General features: G+C 42.8%; 1 protein-coding gene across 1 annotated transcript in view; it reads right to left on the bottom strand.

Annotated features, from left to right (window-relative positions):
* The window catches only part of NDFIP1 (Nedd4 family interacting protein 1), a 39,271-nt gene extending 20,663 nt beyond the window's left edge, over positions 1–18,608 (bottom strand). Inside the window, exons 1-2 of the mRNA XM_050962851.1 lie at positions 18,326–18,608; positions 4,073–4,160 (exon numbers count right to left, since the gene is read on the bottom strand). Coding sequence (XP_050818808.1) covers positions 4,073–4,160; positions 18,326–18,370 — 133 coding nt within the window. The 5' untranslated portion in view covers positions 18,371–18,608. The remainder of the gene's footprint in view (positions 1–4,072; positions 4,161–18,325) is intronic.
* Positions 18,609–18,811: the final 203 nt, after the last annotated feature.

Genomic DNA, 18,811 nt, shown 5'->3' with positions numbered 1-18,811 from the left:
TCTCCCGATCAGGTCTAGTTACAGGCCTGTCTATTCTTCTCAGTATAGAGTCTCCAATCACGTAGACTTGCCTTTTCCTGGCGACAGTGTGATTCACCGGTCTATCCCCCACACCAGCTGGCCGCAATTCCTCTCGATTTGTATTCGCCCTTACAATCCTCCTAGGGCTCATACTTGGTGTCGCCTCCATTGACTCCTCCCCTCCTTCTGCAGGACTAGCTGCTCGTCTCTTCTTCCTTGCCCTCTCTCCTTCAGCAGCCTGCTGTGCTCCATCTTCATTTTCCAACTCAGCAAACCTGTTCCTGAGTTCTATTTCTCCATCGCTGGCCCGTCTTTTCCTCTGCCTGGTTCTCTTAGTCACATGCTTCCACCGTCCACTTTCCTCACCCAGCAGACCCTCCTCAGGGTTCTTTGGTCCTGCTTCTATACGCTCGTCTGAGCTTATCCCCTGTGCCTCATCATGTCTGTGTTCCATCATCTGCTCAAACCCCCTTCTAAACTCAGCCAGAGTTTCCACCTGCATCTCCAGTCCTCTTATCTTTTCCTCCAGCAGCTCTATCAGGCGGCACTTCATGCAGACGAAACTCCTGTCAGGTGCCCCCTCCAGGACCATGTACATGCCACAGCTACCGCATCCGGTCATCCTCAGTGCGTCTGTACCTGCTGCCTCTGCCTCCATCATACCCTTCCAACTCTGTGCCTGGCAATCCACGCCTCACACCGCACCACAGGCCACCACAAGCACTGGGCTGCTGGCAGACCCCTGCCTCTTCCCTTGTCTGGCTTCCTGGTTTCTCTGCCTTGGTCTCCCCTGTAACCTCTCCCTGGAAACTCCCACTGAAACTCCCCTGTTAGCCGCTCTGTTCGCTAGCTCCTGTGCCGCTGCCTGAGTGCCTGGCTCCTTATATAGGACCCCTAATCAGGTAAGCCCCGCCCCCAACTCAGGGCTCAGCCTCGCTCCCAGCACACAGCCCCAGCAGCCTGCACACACACACAAACTCCACAATACAAGCCACAAACGACAAAAACCTGCTCCTCCAACAGCACTCCCACTGAAACTCCCCTGTTAGCCGCTCTGTTCGCTGGCTCCTGTGCCACTGCGGCTCTCAGACCTGTTGATGAATTAGAATACACAGGGGAAGCTTTACACGTAGAGAGCCCTGATTGCAGCATGTTTTACAGATTCCCTGTGGAGATATAAAAAAATGTATGTTTCTGGGTGTGTGTGTGTGTGTGTGTGTGTGTGTGTGTGTGTGTGTGTGTGTGTGTGTGTGTGTGTGTGTGTGTGTGTACTTTACACAACTATTTCCTCCGTTATGCAGAGAACCATCTGATAAAAAACATGGGCACCCCAGACCATATTGTGTGATCTGACAAGGCAAATGCTCACCCAGACCCCATTCAGTAGCAAGACAGAATAGAATTCAAAACTCTCTACCCAGGAAGACAAAGATCTTCAGAGGTATTTAGGCTCTTAACTGCCAGTGATTTCAATGGAAGTTAGGAGCCCAAATACTTTTTGAGGATCTGTGGCAGAGGACTGGCTGGTAGCCAGTTTGCAAGGTCAGTGACCCTGGATGTTTCTCTCTTCAAAGTAAAGAGTTTCTGCCCAGGAAGGCAGACTGAAGAGCACCCATTATCCCAGATTGTCCTGCAGGCTGTATGAAAGGCAGACCTCTAATGAAGATAGTGAATTTTTGGATTAGGTCTAAAACTGACCTTTTATCAAAAAAAAAGAAAAATGCCACATTTGGAATGAATTGTGATAAGGCTGTATATGGAATTCCATTTGGGTTTATGTCTAAGTTTTCAGGTTTTATTAATTTTAAAATGATAACTTCACTGGTTAATTATCCTTAGCTATTTTTTGAATGTCTATTTACTCCTTTGAGCAGTATAAACTGGGACAGGGTGGGGAGGTTACCAGAATGATGGGGCGATCATTTCTTTCCAGTACAATCTTTAAACTTCTCCTTTTTCCCCTCCCACCTTGGTTTCCTTATGCTGCCTTTATGCATCTGATGTGCCTGATTCTCAAATGTAATTCTGACTTTTTATTAAGAAAATGTCCGTGGGGGAAATCAGGATCTAGATTATGACCAGCATGAATGTGATAATTCCTCTGGAAAGTATTATTGGGCTTTTAACTTAGGTATGATCATGCAGAAAAGTTAACTTCCTCATGGGTACTCTCCTTAGAAGGCTTAACCAGTCTCCATTCCCCTTTTTACCAAGAGATTATCATGTCTATGACCATAATTATCTCTATAATGAAAATGATATAATGAATGCCAATCCAAACCTTCACATAGTGCAGAATATGTAGTTTTGGTGAATGCATATTACATCTGTGCTGCATACACATCTATTTCCAGGTGCCAATTCAAGGTGCTGATTACAATCTAGAAAGTTCTAAATCACAGGACTGAGAGGGACTTTGAGAGGTCATCTAATCCAGTCCTCTGCACTCATGGCAGGACTAAGTATTATCTAGACCATCCCTGACTGGTGTTTGTTTAACCTGCTTTTTAAAACCTCCAATGATGGAGATTTCACAAACTCCCTAGGCAATTTATTCCAGTGCTTAACCACCCTGACAGTTAAGAAATTTTTCCTAATGTCCAACCTAAACCACCCTTGCTGCAATTTAAGCCCATGGCTTCTTGTCCTATCCTCAGCAGTTAAGGAGAACAATTTTTCTCCCTCCTCCTTATAACAACCTTTTATGTACTCAAAAACTTATGCCCACTCTCGGTCTTCATGGTTTGGGACCTGGCTACCTTAGAGACTGCCTTTACACCTATACCAAGGTGTTACAGCAGACATCAACTGGCTTTTACCAAGTCCCTAGATGTGAACTGAAGGACTGGAGGAAGGGCATTCTCAGGCCTGGTCTACACTGGGGGGTCAGGGGAGGGGGGGGGGAAATCAATCTGTTATGCAACTTCAGCTATGTGAATAACGTAGCTGAAGTTGATGTACTTAGACCTATTCACCGTGGTGTTTTCACTGTGGTGAGTCGACTGCTGCCGCTCCCCCATCGACTCTGCCTGCGCCTCTTGTGTTGGTGGAGTACAGGAGTCGACAGGAGAGCGCTCGGGCATTGATTTATCGTGTCTAGACTAAACGTGATAAATCGACCCTCGCTGGATCAATCGCTACCCGCCAATCCGGTAGGTAGTGTAGACATACCCTCAGAGGCAAATCTCTGTCTGTGGAAACTACTCCCTGGAGTAGGCACCAAAAGCTTGAATTTGTTAGAACAAAAAGTGCAAAAGTTCATGTTTTGGGGCAACATTTTATCAAACGGGTCTGAACAAAGGCATTTTTTTCTAACTTTTCTGATATCTTCATTTTAAACTGATGTCTGCTTTATCTTCTATGTGTTCTGATGCCACAGAAAGCATACTGTATAAGTTACTGAAAAAAATATAAGCATAGCCTCTTAATGGGTCTATTTCTACTGGATTTCTGCTCTAATTAACAAGAGAGTAAGAAGACTGTCATGTTATATCTGAGTTGAGGTCTCTTCCAAGCTTTCAGCTACAGCCGCTTTTTTCCCTACAGTTGCATATGACAGGTATTTAAAACACTGTAATGCATTCAAGCATTATTAATCTACAGTATCATAAAAGCATTTTTATATAATTCACAAGACAAAAATTCAGCATAATGACCAAGAAAGAAGCCCTGAAAAAAGTAAAAGACACCAGTAAAGATACCATTAAAGATCACTGGAAGAAGCAAGATATTACTCAAATACCAAATCACTACAGACCACAAATCCTCACTGCACTACCATTTTTACCTTCTTCTGTATGCTAAGAGCGCTGTAGAAAGTAACTTGAGCACTATTTTATGGAGATGACATCAGTTGATTGCCACCAAGGCATGTTTTCTTTCAAACCACAAATAACCACAATCTCTTTGGATCAGGTCCCATCCTTCCCAGTCTTAATAGATGCTGCAATGTCAGACAGCAGTGAGCATATTATAGAAAAAGAAACAACTAAAGGGATGGGAAAGAAAACCAAGAAAAAAACAACATTTATTTCCTTGCTGTTTCGTTTACCTGCATTCTCCCCAGAAATGCTGCTGTAAGGTGGAGGGGCATCGGTCACAGTGTGTTCAGTCTCTCCAGGCTCCTCCTCATTCTGCAACTGAACAGAATCATTTACATTTTAATAGGGCTGAAGAAAAAGGACAAATAAATCGGACTCACCCATAACACAGAAAATTACACAATCATGGTGTCCTTGGTCAAAATCCAATTGGGTTAGTTACATTCTGCCTACCTAAATTACCCTGCACTTTCAGGTGCATATGGCAATCTTTTCTTGTCTTAAACTGTTGTACAGAAATGCAAAGCACTGTTAAACACTTGACACATTTCACCTTAGAGGTAGCCAAAGTAAACCCATTGGTAGATTTTAATCAATGTGCCAGTTATGATAAGTCTGTATGCTAAGTCGTATTTCTACATTTCAGGTTCCAGACTACTACAGAGCATCCATGTGTATTTATTATTGTACCTTTCCACTTTCTCAGCATTAATTTAAAAGCTATCAGGTCATGCTAATTGTGAGAAGACCAAATTGCATTTGTTTTCATAAAAAGAGGAAATGGTAGGAGACAGCCAGTCAAAATCTCCACTACCATCTGTGGATTTGCTGAGAAAACTGGCGCTCAGCTGAGTTATGCAAAATAAACTGTTTATCAGTCCGTCATGCTGTGGATAAGAGGGATCCAGTGGTGAGATTTATAACTGTACACTCTGTTTTGGAGTAATACACAAACACACAGTATTAATAGGCATACAGCTTTCCATACATACAGTACGTGACTTGTATTATGTAGAGTTTGCAAACATTCTTTGATCATAAAAGCTGGCAATACTGAGTTAGGCATGTCCAAAGAAGAGTGTATCAGCTATCATCTAACTACTTCACTCTTTCTATTGTACATCACTGAATCAACACCACATACACACTTGCATAACAAACAGACTCTCAGATTTAGAAAGATTTCTTAGGACTGAACCACTTTCCTACATCTAGAGAGAGATATACTTCTTTTAAAAAATCATAATTAAATGACAGTAACACTGCAAATGCCATTTCTTAATATCTTCATTGACTTCCCTTCATGCATAATAATGCTAATATCCTTGAAGCCATCTGAGACATTTTTCTTCCTTTTCTCTACTGAGACACTTATGACCCCTTTTCATTAAAGTATCTGACTGCCTCCCAAGTATTTAAAACAAAATTCTCTCTCTTTTCCTCTTCAGCCTGCAGAAGTAACAGATCTATTACTTTCAGGGCTGGGTTTCTGTTTTATTTGCACATATGTGAAGTCCTTGAAGGTCTTGTTTTACACGAGCTTGGTCTATATCTTGTGTTCAATATGTATTTTTTGCTGTTCACACAGTCAACAGCTAAGGCTTAAACTGCATTCATACTGCTTCTGAAAGTCAACCTCAAAAACTTTAAGGACCACATATTCAAGTAATGTATGTGTGCAGTTAATGCATGTGTGCATTGCAAACATTTGTGTCTAGGTTACTTGACAATCAGGCCCTAGAAGTTTGCTAGAAAATATCTGGGGGTCAGATTTAAAAAAAAAAAAAAAAAAAAAAAAAAAAAAGTTAAATGGATAATCACATGCCTAATTCAGTTGTAAAATTATCATGATTGCATACATAACAGGTAATTGTGCATGCAAATGGCTAATTAGGTACAATATAAAGTCTCCCTAAATTCTTCAAATCTTCATTCTGAAGATGAATTACTAACTCCACAAGCCTCCAAAAATTGCCATTATTCTGACACAGTGGCTCTCAATCTTTCCATAACAAGTCTCCCTTTTCTGTACCACGATCCCCACTACGTCCACTGAGGTCAACCCCGTCCCTTCTAGCTAGGACACCACTCATTTACCAATATGGACATACTGGTAGCAACTTAGGCCATGTCTATATTTACTAGATCAGCTGCAATCCCGGTGTCAATTTAGTGGGTCTTCACTAGACCTGCTAAGTCGATGGAAAGGCATTCTCCCGTCAACTCTGGTACTCCAGCTCCCCGAGAAGAGTTAGGTAAGTCGGCGGGAGAGCATCTCCCATCGACACAGCATGGTGTAGACACTGTGGTAAGTCAATCTGACAGTGCCTTACTTGGTGACTTTGGGCAAGTTCCTTTTTGCTGTTTGTTTTCCCATCAGGCTACTAACAAATTGCTCACAACAGGAGAAGTCTGATGTAAGCACAACTTGAGTTAAGTCAGAACAGTCTCCTCCTCTAACTACTACACCATATTTCCCCCCAATCTAATCTTAAATATATACTCTAAAAAAAGATTTTAGATAAAAAGTAGTATCAGATTAACTTCCTGGACATGCCCAGCTCATTAAATACTATTTTATTAGTTCAAATGCCAATAGGTAGGAAAAGATGAATTAATCTGGGGACAAGGAATGATACATGTAGTTTGGTCATTAGGGAAAAATATTCTCAACTTGAAGAGTAACCGTATTCTGAAAGGAGGCAGCTGAGTTATCACTGCAGAGATTGAAGAACAGGTTGGAGAAAACACAGCAAGTAATCTAGGGAACAAACCCATAAAATGCAGAGATTCAGACCCGATGACTCTTCTGTCTTCCCCTTCTATGAAGTGTAGGCCCAATTTCAGTTCTTGAAAGTTACACTTGAAAATTAAAGCCTAAAATGCTATCCAAGAAAACTGCAGCTATGTAATCTGCTGAGAAATAAACTTGCATAAAAATTCATTTACATTAACAGTGAATGAGGTACGGGTCTGGCACACCAGATGTTCTGTTATTACTCTCCGAGTAGCATCACCCGCTATCCTAACAGTGGAAGGAAGTGTCCCACTGGCTCTCTAATGTTTGTAAGTAAAACAGAGTTAGAGATTTGAGAGATGTAATCCCAAAGGGAGGGAAAGTGAAAGTGCTGGCTAAATGACATAATATTACAAGATGCAATAAAGAAGAAAATGCACTAGTGATGTAAGAGGGCAGAAAAAAACATTCTTGCAATTAAGAAGAGTTTAGAAGACTCCAAGGCCCACAACATTCTAAATAGTTATATGAAACAGATTTCCCTTCTAATGCACATGGTATGCAGACATGCCTCGCAGCCTTTTTGATGTTTCCAGGCATCTAAAATTCAACTAAGTGCTCATTAACAAAACAATAAGGGTTCATGTGGCAGGAAGAATGAATCATCAGGCCTCAAGTGGCTCAATATTGCCATGACAGCACTAGCCTTGCATTTTCCACGTAAGATGGTGCAGGCACCTGGCATACACAATTAAAAATGCTTTATTGTTTGCTCTTGCAAGTGATTTTTCCCACTTCAGGCTACTAAAAAATTGCTCACAACAGGAGAATTCTGATGTAAGCACAACTTGACTTAAGCCAGAGGGGGACTTTTTCATTCATTGATCTAGGCCAAGAGTTACTTTCCTGTTGATTCACTGAAGTATTTTACTTTAAGAACATTCTTTTTGGTTGGGTTTTAAAGAAAAAAAACGTTGGATTAAAATGTTAGTAGATATTTAGAGTGTTAGTTAAAAAAAAAACAGCTAAGTATTTTCCCCTCAATTACTTAGATACTGGAGCACTAATGTGCTGTGGTTACAGTATGTGATGAGATCCTAGAATATTCCATTCCCAATGAAGCCATGAGGTCACTGTAGGCTGTGGGGAAGGCACTCTCCCTCTGTGCCTCAGTTTCTCCTTGTGTAAGAGTTTTATAACAATATTTACATATGTCACAGTGCTGGTGTGAACTTTAAACCTTTGTAAAATGCTTTGAGAATTTTGGCTGAATATTTTTCTACTGAAGTGCAAAGTCTTCATTTAATAACAAATATTTGTTATTTTAGCAATCTTTCAAAACATACTGTTACATGGGCTTCAGATATAGCACCATTTCTGAAATATCTTTTGGTTAAACTCTATGTCTAACTTATTCACAGATCTTATACATCAATTCCAAACAAGTTTTTAAAAATCCATACCCTGAGTACTGAATAGCACATTTAGATAATGTGTTTTATAGATAATCAGGAGTAAAATCTGCAGTTGACATACTACTCAACAGCACTGCAAGATAGCTTTTGTAATTTGTTCAGAAGTAATCAGATTACCTACCAAGCTCTAACTCTTAAAAAGCCATAGTCAGAAAACAAGATGCTTTAGAAGAACATCAGCATGCGATAACTTGGGCATTTAAAACTGAATCTAACAAAACCTAAATTAAATTAGAAGATTATTGCAAATGGAAAGTAAAGAGACAAATGGAATCCATTCTACATGCTTTTCTGAACTATTCCAAGTGCAATCCTACAGAATAGAACAGGTGCCAAAGTGTCTGAGTAGAAAGCTGCCTTTTAGATGTCCACAGTCACAAAGCAAATAGCAAAGAATCCTGTAGCACCTTATAGACTAACAGACGTTTTGGAGCATGAGCTTTCGTGGGTGAATACCCACTTCCTCAGATGCATGTAATGGAAATATCCAGGGGCAGGTATATATATGTGTGCTAGCAAGCAAGCTAGAGATAACGAGGTCAGTTCAATCAGGGAGGATGAGGCCCTGTTCTAGCAGTTGAGGTGTGAAAACCAAGAGAGGAGAAACTGGTTCTGTAATTGGCAAGCCATTCACAGTCTTTGTTCAATCCTGAGCTGATGGTGTCAAATTTGCAGATGAACTGAAGCTCAGCAGTTTCTCTTTGAAGTCTGGTCCTGAAGTTTTTTTGCTGCAGGATGGCCACCTTAAGGTCTGCTATAGTGTGGCCAGGGAGGTTGAAGTGCTCTCCTACAGGTTTTTGTATATTGCCATTCCTAATGTCTGATTTGTGTCCATTTATCCTTTTCCGTAGAGACTGTCCAGTTTGGCCGATGTACATAGCAGAGGGGCACTGCTGGCATATGATGGCGTATATTACATTGGTGGATGTGCAGGTGAATGAACCAGTGATGGTGTGGCTGATCTGGTTAGGTCCTGTGATGGTGTCGCTGGTGTAGATATGTGGGCAGAGTTGGCATCGAGGTTTGTTGCATGGATTGGTTCCTGAGCTAGAGTTATTATGGTGTGGTGTGCAGTTACTGGTGAGAATATGTTTCAGGTTGGCAGGTTGTCTGTGGGCAAGGATTGGCCTGCCACCCAAGGCCTGGACAATGATCCCACACTTTCACAGGCCTTGGGTGGCAGGCCAATCCTTGCCCACAGACAACCTGAAACATATTCTCACCAGTAACTGCACACAGGCCTTGGGTGGCAGGCCAATCCTTGCCCACAGGCCAACCTGAAACATATTCTCACCAGTAACTGCACACCACACCATAATAACTCTAGCTCAGGAACCAATCCATGCAACAAACCTTGATGCCAACTCTGCCCACATATCTACACCAGCGACACCATCACAGGACCTAACCAGATCAGCCACACCATCACTGGTTCATTCACCTGCACATCCACCAATGTAATATACGCCATCTTATGCCAGCAATGCCCCTCTGCTATGTACATCAGCCAAACTGGACAGTCTCTACGGAAAAGGATAAATGGACACAAATCAGACATTAGGAATGGCAATATACAAAAACCTGTAGGAGAGCACTTCAACCTCCCTGGCCACACTATAGCAGACCTTAAGGTGGCCATCCTGCAGCAAAAAAACTTCAGGACCAGACTTCAAAGAGAAACTGCTGAGCTTCAGTTCATCTGCAAATTTGACACCATCAGTTCAGGATTGAACAAAGACTGTGAATGGCTTGCCAATTACAGAACCAGTTTCTCCTCTCTTGGTTTTCACACCTCAACTGCTAGAACAGGGCCTCATCCTCCCTGATTGAACTGACCTCGTTATCTCTAGCTTGCTTGCTAGCACACATATATATACCTGCCCCTGGATATTTCCATTACATGCATCTGAGGAAGTGGGTATTCACCCACGAAAGCTCATGCTCCAAAACGTCTGTTAGTCTATAAGGTGCCACAGGATTCTTTGCTGCTTTTACAGATCCAGACTAACACGGCTACCCTCTGATACAAAGCAAATAGTAATCAAACAGAATAGACTCCAAGAAAGCTTTTGAATTTTTTCTTGTAAAAATCATTCTACAAAACCGTGATTTATTACCAGCAGAAATAAATGAATGCAGATTGGCCTCTGATATTACTGCCATGACAATATGGCAGTGTGCAACAAAACAAGCTCTAAATAGAACTCCACACTCAAGCGTTCCTGAAAAAAATCAAACTAATGGTCTCAAGATTGGTCAGGCCAAAACTTTGACTCTCTATCCAGCACTCAAGATCATCCCTATGATAAGATTTTGGGTGAGAGAGAAAAAAATAAGGAAACAGTTTCTAACTTCCAAGAGGTATTTCTAAACAAAAGAGAAGTTCTAAAATATGCCTTGATTGTGTCTATTTTAACAAGTTCACAATCAAATTAGTTCATCCACCATTTTTGAATGAGTGAATTTTAAATTATATTTGATTAAATTTGACATCTTGTAAATATTAAGCCAAGATCTTTTTCAGTACTGCTAAACATTAAATTAGACCTCAGTGCCTGGAAAGAACAGATGAGCTCTGCAGTCATGGGCTACAATCCAAACAAACACTTCTGCACATGCTTAACTTTATTACTGTGACAGGGACTGACTACTCATAGTAGTGAAGTTAAGTGTGCGCATAAATATTTGTAGGACTGAGGCCTTAGCAAAAAGATGACAATGTAGTTTAATTATTTTTTCTAGCTCAAACATTCTTGTTTTAAAAGTTCCTTAATATAAAGTTTCCAATCTTAAAAAAAATCTAATATTTAAAACATGCAACAAAGATGACTACTTTAGCATTTATCCAATACTTTAGTTGTTATCAGTGGTCTTCTATGATTCTGTTTGTTCCATTAAAATTAAATCAGTTTTTGAAGGGTTAAATCACTAAGAAACCTTCTAACAAAAAGGATTCACAGACTGGAAAAATTACCACGGCCACTAGTTCACAACTGTATATATTCATTCAAAGGAAACTCTGATAAGTACTCAGCAACCACCCGTACTACTGGGCAGAATCTACACTGACTATGTATTTCAGTTACTGAAATACATGCTCATTTCCGCTTCGGCACAGCAGAAGTTGTGCTGAACAGTCCTACAGTGACAACATACAAGAAGCTCTAACCACAGATAACTTCCATCTGATCTTACATCTCATGCCGTTTCTATGGTAGTGTAACAAGTTCTCTGAGATTTCTAAAAGGAAAACACTGAAGTCACACACTGCATAAGAATCAATACCGAAAGTTACAGCCTTCCAGCAAGCACAGGTAATAATAACTATGAAGGCAGTGCAGCGCAAGCTTCAGCATGGGCTAGTGAGCCAAGTACGTACCTAGGGACCATGCTGGGCTTCTACTCCCCATGTTAAAGCCAATATTTTTACTCATGCTAGCTGGATCATTCAAGGCATCGCTCTGCACGGTAAGGCACATGATGCCTCCTCACTTCCCTTTAGCTAACTCAACTGAGCTAACAAGACTGAGGAAGAAACAAAAAGCACCAATACTCCTTGGAAATGTCATGCCATCAAAAAACTTCACCTAAATGACAACAGGACATTTATCAATCACATCCACTACTAACTGCAAGAGTTAAATAACAAGGAAATGACTAGTTGTGGACATCATAAATCTAACTGTGCCCACACAATGAAGCATAAAACAAACACGCCCTTTGCATTTATTTTCATACTGTAGGGATCAAAACCTCACTTCAACTGGAAAACTGAATATAACCTTAAGTACAAAGCTGCTACTGATGTCTCCATAACCTTTATATTTAGTTACAACTTCTAAAGACTACTGGATCTTCCCAGACTCTTACGTACACTTACACTGCAGTAAAAAGCCTGTGGCATGACCCTGGCTGGCCCAGGTCAGTTGACTACGGCTCACACGGCTCAGGCTGCAGAGCTAAAAATTGCAGCACAGTCATTCAGGCTTGGGCTGGAGTGCAGGCTCTGAAACCACAGGGGAGGCGGGCCTCAGAGCCCAGCTTGAGCGTCTACACTGCAATTTTTAGCCCTGCAGCCCAAACCTGAGTCAATTGACCAGGGCTCTGAGATTTGGTGCCACAGGGTTTTTGCAGTGTAGACATAGCCTCATCCTGATCCAGAGCCACTCCAGAGGCTGGAGAGGCCCTCAGTATAACTCAGCCTTAGAAGCCAAATTATGGCAGCTTCATGGGGCTCCCCTATTGAACATAGTGCTGCCCAAAATTTCCACTATGCTATGGCCCCATTCCCAACACATCCCTCCCACTTCAGCCTCTCTCTGGCATACCCCCCTACGCCACATCTTATGAGGGGGTCCCTGAAAGACAGCCTGAAACTGTCTTCTGCAGTTACCCTGGCCAGCTCCTGTAAGCTACTCCAGCCCTTTTTCTCTAATGTAGAGGAGATGGAGTGGGGTTGAGGATCTCACCACAAATGACTTAAATCTATCAAAGAAATACAGCAGACCCTGAGCCCAGTGAAAAAACAATAATCATAGAAAGCAGAATATACATTATTAGATTAATTGTTGCATCACTTTGACAGCACAAGCATATGCTATTTTTGATCAGTATCATCTCATATTTGAGCAAATCACAATGGTTAAAAATGCCAAAAGATTACCTTAAAAAAAAAAATCAAACACCATTTTTATGTTTCTCTTATTGGTGAAGTGACTTAATCTCCGATCGTGCACTGAGACAAGGCTCATGACAGATATAGGGGCCTGCACACAGTTCTCAGTGGAGGACTGGTACTGAGAAAGAAGACAGATTTTTTTTTCTTACATTGAATTTTACCATTCATTCCTGTTGTCTTCAGGATATCAAGACAAACTCATTTTTTCTGAAACAATAGCTTCCAGTTTTTGGAAAAAACACACTCATAAAAACATTTTACACATGCTAGTTGTCCCATGAACTCAATGGGATTGTTTATGCACATAAAGTTCAGCACATGCACAAGTGTTCGCAGGAGTGGGGCTTAAATTACCATACTGTCATAATACATCTAAAACCCTCATATTTAGCTAGCCACGGACCTGCCAGTAATTCACCACTGCTATTATACAATCTGAAACCCACTGATAAATTAAAATTAAGAAAAATGTTAAAAGCAGGATTTCCACCCTCCTCTACCCTTTCATAATCCTGTAATGTAAAAATTATATGTGTGATTTCGATGTATGAGCCTGTTCTATGAGTTGCTTTCTGGGAGTACAGTTTGTCAGTTTACCAGTTCCTGAATCAAATATATCCGCTGTGGTTATTAACTCTGGGCTGTATTTCATGTCACAGTCGCAAGTGACTGATCCTTATTCGCTTATTCATTACAATACATAGCGACATGGGATAACATTGATTTAAATTTGACATCTTCAGTGTTAGAAAATGATTCTCCTCATCCTTTCTACAGCTAAATCTCAGCTGTGCATCTTTATTTTCATAGCATACACTTTTGGAGCAAGACAGGCTACAGCATACCAATCAATCCAATAACATATTTTTTAAGAGAAGAAAAGAAGAATTGAGAAACTAAGGCCTTGGGTACACTGGCGCTTTACAGTGCTGCAACTTTCTCGCACACCCCTGAGCGCAGTAAGTTACAGCGCTGCAAAGCGCCAGTGTAAACAGTGCCCCAGCACTGGGAGCGTGGCTCCCAGCGCTGCAAGCTAATCCCACGGGGAGGTGGAGTACTTGCAGCGCTGGGAGAGCTCTCTCCCAGCGCTGGCGCCACGACCACGCTGGCACTTCAAAGCACTCCCGCGGCAGCGCTTTGGAGTTTCGAGTGTAGCCAAACCCTTAGATTTTTTTCCCCTTTCCTGCATGTCCCTTAGGGTCCCGCACTCCAATTACATTTACTCTCAAAGATTCTGTATTGTGACAGCCTTTTCATGGTACCTTCCATTTTCTGATGCTCCTTTTGGAGCACGGACGATCTTTCTAATCTGTAAAGTACCAGGAAAATTACAGCACTATAGTAACAACCACCACCATGTTATGTGCATGGTTAAGAGATTAACAGAGCCTGGCAAAATGACAGCTTTGATTTCCTTACAGAGAACTGAGTAATGTCATTCTTATCAGTCAGAGCGGTAACTCAAGAGTAATACAATATTCTCCTTCTAGGGAGCAGCAGGCTTCCTCCACATATACCCCTCTGGGCTCAGGACCATAAGACCAGAACTTGAATCCTTCTGTAACATAGGCTATGACTTCACTAGAAACACTGCACCAGCAAAGAGGTAGAACTACATACTGTGCCACTACAGCACTTCCATGTAGACACTCACTACAGAGATATCAGGGGTTCTCCAACTGCTGTAGTTAAGTCACATCCCTGAAAGACAATAGCTAAGCTGATGGAAGAATTCTTCTGTCAACCTAGCGCTACCTAAACCCGGGCTAGGTTGGCTTAACTATGTCACTCACGGGTGTGGATATTTCACAACTGTGAGAGCCGTAGCTAGGTCGACCTAACTTTTTAATGTAGAACTGGCCACAATCTGGCTATGTCTACACTAGGGTGCTACAACGGCACAGCTATGATGCTGTAGCTGTGCTGCAGCATCTCCATAGTGTAGACAGTGACAGAAGGGGTTTTTCAATTGCTGTGTGTAATCCACTTCCCTGATTCTTCCATCAACCTAGAAGTATCTACAGTATGGTGCTTCTTCACATCCCTGAGCCTCGTACCTATGTTGATCTGAATTTTAAGTGTAGACCAAGCTTCTGACCCTCAGAGGCGTCATACAGATTAATGTTTAAATACGTTGAGATCCTGAGATAGAAGGTACTACAGAAGTGCGAATATTAGCGTAAGAAGTTTGGGATGGGGGGGGAGTAAAGCTTTTTTAAATATCTGAAAAAAAAAAATGACTGAAAACTTTCTTAATGGTGAAAACACCTAAAATCTCTTTCTCTCTCTCTCTCTCTAATATACTAAAAGACTAAACAGACTCATAGACTTTAAGGTCAGAGGGGACCACTATGATCATCTAGTCTGACCTCCTGCACAAGGCAGGCCACAGAATCTCACCCATCCACTTCAATAACAAACCCCTAACCTACGTCTGAGTTATTGAAGTCCTTAAATTGTGGTTTGAAGACCTCAAGCTGCAGAGAATCCTCCCACAAGTGACTCGTGCCTCATGCTGCAGAGGAAGGTGAAAAACCTCCAGGGCCTCTGCCAATCTGCCCTGGAGGAAAATTCCTTCCCGACCCCAAATATGGCGATCAGCTAAACCCTGAGCATGTGGGCAAAACTCATCAGCCAGCACCCAGGAAAGAATTCTCTGTAGTAACTCAGATCCCATCCCATATAACATCCCATCACAGACCACTGGGCATACTTACCTGCTGATAATCAAAGATCAGTTGCCAAAATAATTGCCAAAATTAGGCTATCCCATCATACCATCCCCTCCATAAACTTATCAAGCTTAGTCTTAAAGCCAGATACGTCTTTTGCCTCCACTATTCCCCTTGGAAGGCTGTTCCAGAACTTCGCTCCTCTAATGGTTAGAAACCTTCGTCTAATTTCAAGTCTAAACTTCCTAGTGTCCAGTTTATATCCATTTGTTCTTGTGTCCACATTGGTACTAAGCTTAAATAATTCCTCTCCCTCCCTAATATTTATCCCTCTGACATATTTATAAAGAGCAAGCATATCCTCCCTCAACCTTCTTTTTGTTAGGCTAAACAAGTCAAGCTCTTTGAGTCTCCTTTCATAAGACAGGTTTTCCATTCCTCGGAACATCCTAGTAGCCCATCTCTGAACCTGTTCTAGTTTGAATTCATCCTTCTTAAACATGGGAGACCAGAACTGCACACAGTATTCCAGATGAGGTCTCAGAGCTTTATCTATCTATTTAGACATACATAAAAAACCTTAACCTCTGAGTTGAGAATAATCGTGAAAAATTTAATCCCAATGGGAAATCATTTTGAAAGTTTAAAGACTCTGAAAAGAGAAAGTGCCGTTATGGTTTACTATCTATAACTTATTATAGTGTCACTACTATGACACTGTAATAAGTAGTGGATAGTAAATTTTTCATACAAATTCATTCTTTCCTTAAAAATCTAGTATGTTTTTCACTGCCCATACTGTTAGTCTACTTTCTGGACTTCACTCAGCTAGAACAATTAAGACCTGTCAGTTTACCTTTCTAGTTCTGATACACGAGCACAATGCTGAAATATTTGAATTACAATGCAGGAGAATGTTTCAATTCAAAATAAAGCACTATTTTAATCAGAAATATTTTAATGACATCAAAACTATTAATTTATTCTGGGGTTTGGTAATTTTCAATACCCACACACATGGGAAACCTATATTTTGGAGACTATTTCATATGGGCCTTTTAAACAACAAAACAAAATTTAAAAAAATTTCAAAAGGAAACCTTCCAGCAAGCTCAGGCAGACCCCCGAGTCTCCACTACATATAAGAACAGGAAGAGAAGATAAATACCATGTGAAACCAAAACTGAAACTAGGAATGAAAACTATATACAGAATCAAAAGATTTTTGTAATGCTTTTATACTGATCATAATCGTTCTCCTTTGTTTTAATGAAGGCCTCAACTCCACATGTTGCAATGTGTGGGTACCAGGATCCACTCATACTGTCAGTTGCGGAATGCGGCCTCTGTCTGTCTAGTTTAGAGTTTTGTGTCTCAAATATTTTGCTAGACACATGTTCCAAGCAATATACATTTCCTTCCCACAGAAAGCCTGAATCATGTGGGGCGAGGGGCTAGAATTCAGCTCCCTAATATGTGGGCAGACTGTGGGGCTCCACTTCATCTTCTTTATTGTTAATAATAATTATTTGTGTATCACAAACAATATGCTCTGATAAGGAAAGTTTCTGCCCAAATGAGTTTTTAATCTAAACGAGTCACATAGAGAAGACCAGATGTAAAAGGAAATCTAGAAGCGGGTAAAACAGTAACAGCCCTGACAACCGGGATTGGGAGATCATTAAATGCGGTAGCTGCAACATGGAATCCCACAGACAACTAAGAAAGAAAGAAAATGATCTGAACATCGACTAGCGATATCACTGTAAGTGCAGATCCATCCTCATTATTGTACCCCCTCACCACCCCGCATCAGACTGCAGCCAATGGACAATTTAATGCCAGTCTACTGAGAACTTCCATTCGATCCATCACAGGATAGGCACCAACCGCTGTGTGGTTGCTCACATGCACACCTCAAGTGGCATGCAAAACATTATTCTGACCCTCTGTGCTTGGATGAGTTTAAAGTCACATACATTAAATTATCTCCCACAATTAGGGATTTTAGTTTAGAACTCTTCTATCCAAAAGACCTATTATGGAGAAGGTGCTTTAACCTGTCAGTGACAACGAAAAGTCCAAAACACCCAAATAAATGTTACATCCTTGGTTTAGTTTACACCTGACTGAAGATCACTTAACTATTAATTAGCACCAAGTAAATTCATCCCATTAAATCATACTGATGCTAACACAGGATTCTGCTATACTAAGACACATCAGACCCCCACCCCCTCCCAAATTCCACTTGCTTACTCCACCAAGCAATACTGTATGTGCATTCAATGCCACCAGGCGCAGTGAAGCCTCATCTGTGTATGTTGTGATCACACTGATGAGCATGGCCTAGATGATTTTGTGCAGATTTTCATGCCCTTTTGGCCAGGCTGCATTAGGGCCAGCACTTCTGTTCCGAGAGGCTGATGTCTAGTTCTTCCCCCGGCCTGTAATTAATTTTCAGCCGTGTCATGGGCTCTCAGCCAAGGCACAGGCATTGACTTTTGGAAAGGGGGTTTACAATCCGTACAGTAGTGTTCCTTGGATGGTCTCCCAAGCCCAGGCCCTCGGGCTGCCCTCCCGGGCCTCTCCACACACCAGCGGCCAAGGCTGCAAGGGGCAGGGATGGTTTCAGTCGGATGGGAGCAGGGTGTCGCCCTGGGTGCTCGCAGCCCCACGCCCAGGGCAGGGGCGGCAGATTCTCGCTACCCCTAGGCCCATGGCTCGGCAGAGCCCTGGGGGGGCGGGCCTGGCTGCTGGAGGGGCTCTGCTCCCCGCCCCACACCGGGCCCCACGTCCCCACCGCGACCGCTCCCTATCTCGGCCGGGGCGGGGGGATGGGCTCTCCCTGGAGCCCCACAATCCCCGCCGCGCGGCCTAGAAAGCCGCGGCGCTCGCGTACCCGCCCTGCCGGGCCTCACCTGCTGGTATCGGCCGCTGCTGGGCTCGGCGGCCGCCGCCGCCATGGCGCTAGAGAGGGGGTGTCAGGCGGAGAGAGGAGACCGGGCGGAGGCCCCGCGGGGCTGGCTGGGGTCGGAGGGTCCCGACACAGGTCGGGGCGGCTCTGGAAGTGGCGCGGCTCCGCTCACACACCCCTGCCTGCCTCCCGCACTCAATGGGCGCTGCCCGCCCCTGCTGCTGCTGCTGCTGGAGGCGGAGGTTCGCAAGCGCAGCGCTGCCGGGTCACTGGCTGCTGCCTGCTCAGCGCCAACCACTTCCCTTCCCCCGCTGCTGCCGCCCGCCCTCCCTCGCGGGCACAGCCCTCCGCCTCGCCTGGCTCACTCCTGAGCCCGCCCCGGGGGCATCCCGCACACCGGCCTCAGCCAAGATGCAGCTCGATACTGATTGGGTTTAATAGGTAGAAATGGTAACGACGGGGCATTCCCAGTTTCCCACCTTCCTAAGGG

This window comes from Gopherus flavomarginatus, chromosome 7, assembly GCF_025201925.1.
Source record: "Gopherus flavomarginatus isolate rGopFla2 chromosome 7, rGopFla2.mat.asm, whole genome shotgun sequence".
Taxonomy (NCBI): domain Eukaryota; kingdom Metazoa; phylum Chordata; order Testudines; family Testudinidae; genus Gopherus; species Gopherus flavomarginatus.
The sequence above is the reverse complement of the archived record's forward strand: the minus strand, read 5'-3'. Positions and strand labels throughout refer to the sequence as shown.